We start from the raw sequence: 9,422 nt of genomic DNA, 5'->3' as shown, positions 1-9,422 counted from the left end.
CAGTTGTGTCGGGAAGGTGAGCATCATAGAATGCCAATTTAATAGAAGAAAGTATTCTTGCATTGAGGGAGTACTTGAGTGGAGGCCCAATGCAAGACTGTATCTCTTATGGGAGTAGAAAGCCCCATCTTTCTCCTTCGGAGCAGCTAGTGGTTTTAAATTGCTGACCTTGAGGGTCGAAGCCCAATGAATAACCATTCATTGGTTACACCAGCAGGTCTCCTAGCAGGACTAGGATCCAACAAACACTGTAAAGCAGTTTATTAGACAGAATATTTATGTACATTGTATATTTTGTCCATTTGAAAAAAAAATGGATTTGAGGATATTTCTTGGTCAGTGGTTCTAGTTCAGTCAGAGGCGCCTTGGATAAAGCCCTGCTTCCGATGTCTCAGAGACTGAAAACCCTATGGGGCACAATTCTACTCTGGTTGATAGACAAGGAGCTGCCATGTGTTAGAATCGACAGTAACTATTTTCAATGTTTTTGGTTTGGGGCCCTGCTTCTCAACTTCACAAAGTTTTAAAGGAAAAAATAATGTCCTTCAGCTAAAGGACTAAGACGCAGGCAGCATCCTTGGCTGTGCTCCATCTTCTCACACAGGAGCAAGTTGAAGTCCATGGAGCGGACGCACGAGTCCTTGATTGTAATGCACACAGAGCAGAAGGTGGCAGCCAAGGAGGCAAGGCCCAGAGACAGAGCGGGGTTTGCCTTATGGAGAGCTTTTACAGACAAAGCTGTTCTTCAAAAAAATGCTTTCACCACAAAAGCATCTCACGGTTAAGAAAATAATTTAAATTAATCAAAAGTATATAAAATAATGTGAAAGTTCTTGCCCAAAATTTAGTCACTAGATAACCAATAGCATTGGTATTAGGGACTCTGGGCTGCTAACCACCAGGTGAGCAGTAGTGAAGCGCCCGTTCCTCCAGGAGGAAGACCGCCTCTCCTCCCATAGAGTCACAGTCTCAGAAACCCACGGGGCGGTTCTCCTCGGTCCGTGACTCGGTCTGAGTCAGAATCCACTTGATGCCAGTGGGTGAGCTGATGTTGGCAGTTGGCCTTCTGGTCACTTTTTAAATCACACAGCCTCTTTCTAGAACGCTCTTCCATAGTTTTGTTTTTAAACCTAAACGTACCTAATCTAAACCTGACACAAACATTTACTTTCTGCTACTTTCTTGAACTGGATAAAACTGCAACCTCAAGGCAGACAGACAAAATCCTGCAAGAATTTGGTATGGAATCACTGACTACTCAGAAGTTCTAAAAGCTAGAGAAGTTTTTAAATTATTAAAATAGTGAACCACTTTTGCAATTATTGTGATAGCATTATAAATCTGGTCTTCCTTATCCTATGAGGTGGTCAATGTATTTGAATGGCTATATGATGTACAATCATTATTTTTTAAATTAATGAATATTAAAAGAAATAGTAATGCCCAACCAACACCAAAAGATGCAAACAAACTAACAAATAATAAACTCACTGCCACTGAATCAATTCTGAGTCGCCAGGACCCAGGAGGGCATCCCTTTGAGGTTCTGAGACTGTAAATCATTAGGGGAGCAGGTGACCTCATCTTTCTCCCAAGGATGTCACAACACAGCAATGCAACAAGAACACAAGTTAACCCTCTCAGTTTTTATACAGTCAGAAAGTTTTGAAAAGACAATATGCAAAACATATTTCAAGTTTACCAGCCTAGTACACAAAAGCATATCTATTATCATACCATGTATTTATTATCAAGTGCTTTCTTTCAGGCATTACCACCATACACACCATTTAATTTAAAGCTCACAACCGTGTTGGCTGGTTGGTAAGCTTATTTTATGATGAGAAGACGGACCCTCTCTAATTTGGCCTTCAAAATCTAGCTATCCCAGCAACTGGAAGGAGTAGCATTTGTTCATCGATCTCTGATTTCAGAACACATTCTCAGCCACCAAAACTTGGCTGTGTCTTGTGCACTCAGCCCTGGTTAATTATGATTAACATGATGCTTCTGTTTTAACCACTACCATAGATGGGAAGTCTAAGACACTGACAGGCAGGACAAGGGCCTGGATCTAGCCCAAGTAGATGAAAGCCACTCTAATCCAATTAAAGACAAGCAAGCAACATTTGGTTGATAGGATTCCTTCATCCATTGCAACTACCAAGGGTACCTAGGTAGTTGATAGGCTTTTGATAGGCTCTCTGAGAGCCAGGATGGCGGCCAAAATTAACTCATACAAAAGGGAGGATGGGTTACTCTCTGGCTTATCATGGGCACCTTTCTTACATATTTCACTGACTTTCAAATGAATTTGAGACAGCATAGAAAACCCAAAATCAATAAAATAACAATGTATCATAAGAGATAACACCATTAGATGTTAACTACCTACTAAGCACACCTCTAAGAACGTTACAGACAAATACTTTTAAAAATCTTCCCCCAAAACCTTTTCAGGCACGCGCTATGCTTATATTCCACAAATTAAGGAAAAAATAAACGCGTCTTTTCTCCACAGCTGGCTTCACAGCTAATAAGTAGTACGACCGAGTTTTATATCCAACACTCAAGATTCTACTCATGACGTCAACCTGGTCACCAGGTTACATACACTGCCCTCCCTAAAACAAGGGTACAATAGTGAGAACAGGAGAGCTGTAACACCTGGAGGCACAGGCAAGGACAGGGTCACAACAGTAAGCAGAATTTCATCTGAATTCCTAATAACCAATCCCAACAGCAAAAAGATGAGGAATTGACCCCAGGAGGGTAACCAACTGTCCTAAGTTGGCTGGGACTGAGAGGATGTCTAGAATAGATGAGACAGATAGGGACCCTACTATTAAGGTTTTATAATCTTTTATTGGACCTCAGACAATTCAACCCAAAATACGTATGCTATTTTTTAGGTATGTATTGATCCCTCCAGCACCTTTCCCCAGTAGCATTGAAAATACTAAATACTGTTCAAAGCATTTTGCTTTCGATAAGGGAAAGGGTTGGGGAGGGGGGGGATGAAGCCCTGTTGATTGCTGGTTTTCAATCACCACTTCTGCCAGTGCATTCAAGTGTCTGGGTAAGAGGTTACACATGAATGCTGCATAAAATCTGCTCTTCTACGCTCAGCTGTTCTTCAATTTTCTTTCCTATGTTTAGATGTCATTTCTTCTTTGAAACACACACAAAACAAAACTCTCTAAAGTCACAGGCGGAGATCCAGACCAATGACCCTTAGAAGGCTTTCAAAGGCAACTTTGTCAGAACTTGCCAGTGAAAACCAGACCAACAGCAGTAAGAGACCGGTTACAGCCAATTGTTAACATCAGCTCTGAAATCAATAATGAACTTGGCATGAGGACATCCTGTTTATCTCTGCCCCCCAGCAACATCTTGCACATGAATACTGTTTTAACTATAATCCAACCTTAGTATGGTGGGGCTAAAAAATATATATATATCATTGAGGTAAGTTGTAAGTAAACTTAGACCAATAAATGGCCCAATGAGAAGTAGGTTATTCTTTATTTAGAGTGCAAAAAATCCTAACTTACCCCCAGTAGGTTGTATGAGTGAGGGGGGACAGGGGGAAACAAACAGATTTAAGGGGCTGGGATTTTGACACCAATCTAGGTGATCCGTCACAGGTCGTCCTAAGACATGCCTCAACGACTTCCCCTGTGTCAGGTAATAAAGGAACGCAAGTGTTTTATGAATCCCATGCAAAATAAGTAAGTAGCTAATCAAATGGTAATGACAAAATAGCTTTAGGGAGAGGAGCAAAGCTCTGCTGAGACATGTTGAAAATTTCAGAAAACCTGAACAAATATAAACTGAACAAGACTACAGTCACTCCAAACATGGCAACAGCTACTAGCGGTCAGTCACTGCCCTAGAGTGGCAAGCCCACAAAACCACAAGGTCCTCTCAAGCAAGTGAGCATATGGCCAAGGCAAAGGGGAATCCCATATGTGGACTATGAGCGTCTTCATGCAAATTTGCAAAAGGCCACGAGGTGATAGAAAAGATGCCATGAAAATCTCCCAACAACAAGCATAATTTCTCTTGTCAGGGTGAAACTCATCAACTGATGCACTGAGCGATCCATCAGGATTTCTGAAAATCTATTACGCGTTCAGAAGCATAATTCCTGCCTTTATGAAGTAAGCAAGATAGTCAAAAGAGGAAGGCATGTATGTAAACATACACATACATTTGATATATGTTTTTCTTGATATGTAAACACTTCAAAAAATTGGTGGAAAAATTCCATTGCGAAGGGTAAACAATTCCATTACATTTTAATTCCATTTTCCACACAATCTATACATGTGTATGTGTTGTGCACGTGAGCACATATGCACACATGGGCATCCCTCCTCCCTGGAGGAGTCTTGCTAGGACTGGGTTACAAGTTGGGCTACTAACCCTATGGTCAGTGGTTCAAAACCACCAACTACTCCACAGGAGAAAGATGAGCTTTCTACTCCCAAGACATTTTACAGCCTCAGAAACCCACAAAGGCAGCTCTACTGCGTCCTGTAGGGCACTGTGAGTCAGAATCATCTCAGTGGCAGTGTGAGTTTTATGGAGCAAAGTGGATTACGTGTGGGCGGCTAACTGTAAGGCCAGCAATCTGAAACCGCCAGTTGCCCTATGGGAGAAAGATGCGCTGGAAACCCTACAGCAGTCCTACTCTGTCCTACATGGTTGCTATGAGTCAGATGTAACTCAACAGCAGTAGATCTGGCTTGATATATTGTCAAGCGGATTCTTTCGTATAAAAAAGAATGGTGGTGGCAAGAAGTAATGTCAAGAGACTAGGAGTGTCATGTCAGGGCCCAATGTGGACGGAGGCTGGTAGAAGAAATGCTACAGAAATGGAGGGGCCTGGAGTCGTCTTGAGGCACTTGAAGAATAGCATGTACGTGGGCTGTCTCTGCTGGGAGTAAAAAAGAAAGGAATGGCACTGCGCCGGAAAGGCCCAAGGCATGTTCGTATGACAGTGAGCCAACATTGGGGCTGGAGTAGAGGAGTCAGGTGATGATGGTAAAGCTGGAGCCAGACTGTGAAGGTCCCTCTCTCTGTTCCAGGTCAAGAGTATCATAAAACATCTCCACAGTTGGGTAGGCAAAACAGACTTTTGCAAGCGGAATAATTTGATCCTTCAATTTTTTCTGAGCTACATCTAAGCAGGTCAGTTCTAAGGTTACAGGATTTTAGAAAGATGCGTGTGCCTTCACTGTGTACCAGAGAAATGTTGTGGGCAAGACTGAAAGGCCCAAACATTAGGCTGGGCCTCGCCACCAGTCATTCCCCAAGGACTTCAGATCAAGATATACTGCTTTTTGCCTGATTGGAAGCAGGATCTGCAAAGTTCTTGGTGAGCCCGGAATACAAAGCATCACACCACTGGCACACAGAGCTGACGTCTGGCCGGCACACATTTCATAACGTATTTGAAGCAGAGAGAAGGAAATGCATAAAAACGAAAGCGAGAGAGTTACTGAAGATGTGCACATAGCTATTCACCAGAAAAACTATTTTGACTGAAAAAAAACCATATTCATCTTTAAAATGTTTCTTTAAAATCCTAAGGGCTCAACTTTTCATAATCATGATTATACCTCAACATAAAAAATATTAAATTGTTTGGAAGTAGCTCCGCACTTATGAATGGCAATGCCGTTTTGTTTTGTTTTGTTTTGCTTTGACCTGAGCGTGTCACTTTCCCGTTGACCCCTTTGCAGAAATCTCATTGCAGGGAAAGGAATGACTCTAGAAAATTCCCTGTAGAAGGCACAGCCTCGTGCCTACCCAGACAGTCCAGGGAAAGACCTTTTGTTGGGTTAGTGCTTCTAAATTTAAGCGGGTATTATGACTGTGTGTGTGTGTTTGGGGTGGGCTGGGGGTCTCCTACTTTTTAAATGGTCAACTAAAACAATTACTTTTTTTAAAGAGCTTGTGGCTTGGTCATGCCCCAGTTCTGCCAGGAGTGGCAAAAACAGTCAACAGAGCTCTAACCTCCTTTCTCTCTCGACTACACAATGGTTTTCAAAGAGGTTCAGGCCTCCTATGAAAGGCCCATGTTAGACACTGGCAGGCTCTCACAGAGAATGAGCACCAGGCCCTAAATAAACAAGGGAGGTGGTGACCTTTTGCCCCCTTCTGCTCAAAGCCCAGCACAGACTATAGCAGAGGACCCGAAAGAAGTTGGTGTACCAACCAGGTGCTACAAAATCCTTGCCTGAGTTTCTCTCCCAATATGGCTTAAACCGCGTAAGGGAGTGAGAAAAAGTGTAATCCTTAGGACCAACTGTTCCACTGTCCCTTCATCCTGTTTCCCTCATTGTTCAAGTCTTGCAGCATGCAACACACATTTTACCAGCAACAGGCAAGACAACGCATTGAGCAGTGACTGGACAATTAGGACCAATTAGGCCTATTTCCCAGCTGAATGTAAAGGGGTAATCGACTGAGGTATGGGTAAAAACACTACCGAAATTATGAAGCTATATTTCATCATGGAAGCAAGTAATACCACGCAAAGCAAGCTGAGTGGGGATCAGGAGGCTGTCCAAATGGACTGAGTGGCATTACACCTGGGCTTTCAATTTCTCTGTTCTCACCTATGAAACCCGGAAGACCTACTCCACCATCCCTCAGGGGAAGTGAATGTCTAATGTCAAAAGATTGCTAAAAGTGCTAGGGCAACACAACATGTTACACAGATAACCTGTAAGTTGTGTTTGGAGCCACAGATACATCTGTTTGTGTTGCAAATGATCTTAATGCCTATTCTCCTCAGTGGAAACCACTGGTAGCTGTTTTCAGTACTTTATTTACATTTTCTTGAGTGCGGATTATTTTAAGGTCATGAGCCATACTTACATGTGCACATGTGGTGGCTGGAATCGGCTCTGGTTGATGTTGTAGTGAGTGAAGGCCTGGGTGGGGTTTGAGCTATACTCATCCACCGTTACGGTAACTTTGCCTTGAGAAGGAATCCCATGTGCCATCCTTCCTCCTTATCGGCATGAGCAATTCACAACTTTCCGGAACAAAGGATGGAAGCAGGCATGGTGTGTTTCAGCCAACCTCAGAATCCAAGGACCTCCTCATAAACACCGCTGTGAATTTCTGGAAAAAAAGAAAAGGTTTACAATGAGAACAAAGAGTAAGAAGGTCTTCGAAGAGATTTGAAATGTGATATTTCAACTCAAATCTGGTTCAGGAAAAAAATATGCACCTTTGTCACTGCTTCGTGGATACAACGGTTCCCAACACTTCCCTGCATACACTTCCGAATGGACACTGCACCTGACATGACATTGTCGCCTGCCAGCAAATCATCTCAATGGCGTTCGAACTGAGTTTTCCTCTTTAATTATAATTATGGCACTTAATGTGAATTACGGAAGGGGCACAGTCACAGTTGCCATGGTGTCTAGCTATAAATGGCTTGTGCTCAAAGTGGAGAATCTTCCAAACCTTCCCTGCTAATTGGAACGTTTGGTCTCTGCAAAGTTGGTGTCATACAATAGCTGGACATCACAGTGATTAAAACAGCCATGCAACACAAAGACAAAGGTACGTGTAAAGATACTATACTCATCACAGATATCTGTGTCTAACTGCAATGCACATGCAGGATGTACCCCCTACACCTACATACCTGTTTCTTCCTCAAACCGCTCCCCCAAGTACTTAGGTACTCCATGCCTAGTCTGCACAGGCGCTCAGGCCAAGCACTCTGGGGCAATGCGATCCCTCCCCAGCAAAGATAGGCTCATTTCTTGCAGCACACTAACATCTCAGGGAAAGCCACACACATGTAGACCTGCACCACTACTTTGGATGCCTTCATCACCTGCCCCCTTAGGGCATAAAGGGGGGCAAGCAGTCTATCTGCTTCCTTGTTCACGGTGCTGCAGAATTCCCAAGAGTTGGTTTCACTTTTCCTTTCTGTAATTTCCATGAGCTCCGACTCTATAAATGTCAATATATGGTTTGCTGCACTGGGTCCCAACAGGAAGATGCCTTTTTTTACAGCAGGTGTGCAAAGCCTAAGGATAGGAAGTCTCTGCACTGAAGCTGTCGTGAATGATCAGAGAAGTAGCAGGCAGCATGCTGCTTGGGGAAGGTACCCTCTTACGTGAAGTGCCCTGTATCACAATCCATGTGCACCATTAAGCTCCAGGACTCTTAGCTGCTATCTAAAATAAAAATATTTAGAATAATAAGATTGGATTTTAAATTGGCATGAAACACCTTAAAATGTTGAGAAAAAGGCAGATGGCCTGCCATAGGCCATTTATTTTATTATTTTACAACCCGGGGCTTGTGTAGTCCCCCATATGCTGGCTGGGCTAAGAAATTCCTCAGCGCGCTACTCAAATCATTTCCTTCTTCGTCTTAGCAAAGCGAGCTAATAACACCCACCTTGCCTACCCTGTTCATGTGCAATCGCACTGCCAAGACATGAATCCCTGGTGCTCTGGCATTTTAAACAATGTCACTTGGGGGTCTCTTTCTACTTCCTCACTTCCTAGGAGATATGAGTCCTTTAAATACCAGGTGATAGACAACCAGTCTAGCAGGATTAACTAAATTAAAATCTTTCCCGGCTCCTCTGATGTAAGATATCTATAAGAACTGCTTACAAATCATAATGTAGCAGTTTTCATACCAAGTTTGCAGCTGTTTCCTTAATTCCCCCCCTCAATTATATTTTACTGTTATTTTGCATCACAGTAAAACACAACACCTGCTTCAAATTGCAGTCCTGTTCTAAGTACTGTAATTCTCTTTGAGACACAAAGTACCGAGACACTACTGAAGCGCAAAACTGCATAATTGCGTGGCGCTGAAAAGTAAATACAAATGAAAACATCTTCCTGTTATAGAAATGACTGTCATTAAAGAGAATGTTAGCCATCAAAGCCCAGAGGAGGAAAAATACACATTTTTCAGACTGTGAGAACTTAATGTTTGCATAAATTAGAGAGTGGTGTAAAAATTACATGGCAATTCTTATGTTCCTGCCATCAATGCCTATTGTGTAAAAGATAGAACATTCAGCCGCAAAGGAAACCAAATTCATGTCTAGCTCACTGTAACCTGAGTGACAATTCCATTGCACTGAGTGCCAGAAACGGTCTACAAGCCCCCCAGTAAACTCACTAATTAAACTAAGCTAAATATGGCCTAAGGTGGCACAATGGTTAAGCATTCTGTGCTAACCATAGAGTCAGCAGCTCAAACTAACCAGCCACTTTGTGGGAGAAAGATGTGGCAAAATGCTTCGGTCAGGATTTCCAGCCTTGAACAACCTATGGGCAGTTCTGCTCTGCCCAATGAGGTTGCGATAAGTCAGAACTGACTTAACCATCAACTGTTTGTTTGTTTGTTTGTTTGTTTGT

The 9,422-nt window shown here is 42.7% G+C and overlaps 1 protein-coding gene across 1 annotated transcript in view; it reads right to left on the bottom strand.

Moving 5' to 3' along the window:
- Window positions 1-7,128, bottom strand: part of MPPED2 (metallophosphoesterase domain containing 2) — a 212,018-nt gene extending 204,890 nt beyond the window's left edge. The window contains exon 1 of the mRNA XM_004708259.3: window positions 6,892-7,128. Coding sequence (XP_004708316.1) covers window positions 6,892-7,019 — 128 coding nt within the window. The 5' untranslated portion in view covers window positions 7,020-7,128. The remainder of the gene's footprint in view (window positions 1-6,891) is intronic.
- Window positions 7,129-9,422: the final 2,294 nt, after the last annotated feature.

Source organism: Echinops telfairi, unplaced genomic scaffold (assembly GCF_000313985.2).
Source record: "Echinops telfairi isolate 266 unplaced genomic scaffold, ASM31398v2 ScPeMD7_60;HRSCAF=208, whole genome shotgun sequence".
NCBI lineage: Eukaryota > Metazoa > Chordata > Mammalia > Afrosoricida > Tenrecidae > Echinops > Echinops telfairi.
The sequence above is the reverse complement of the archived record's forward strand: the minus strand, read 5'-3'. Positions and strand labels throughout refer to the sequence as shown.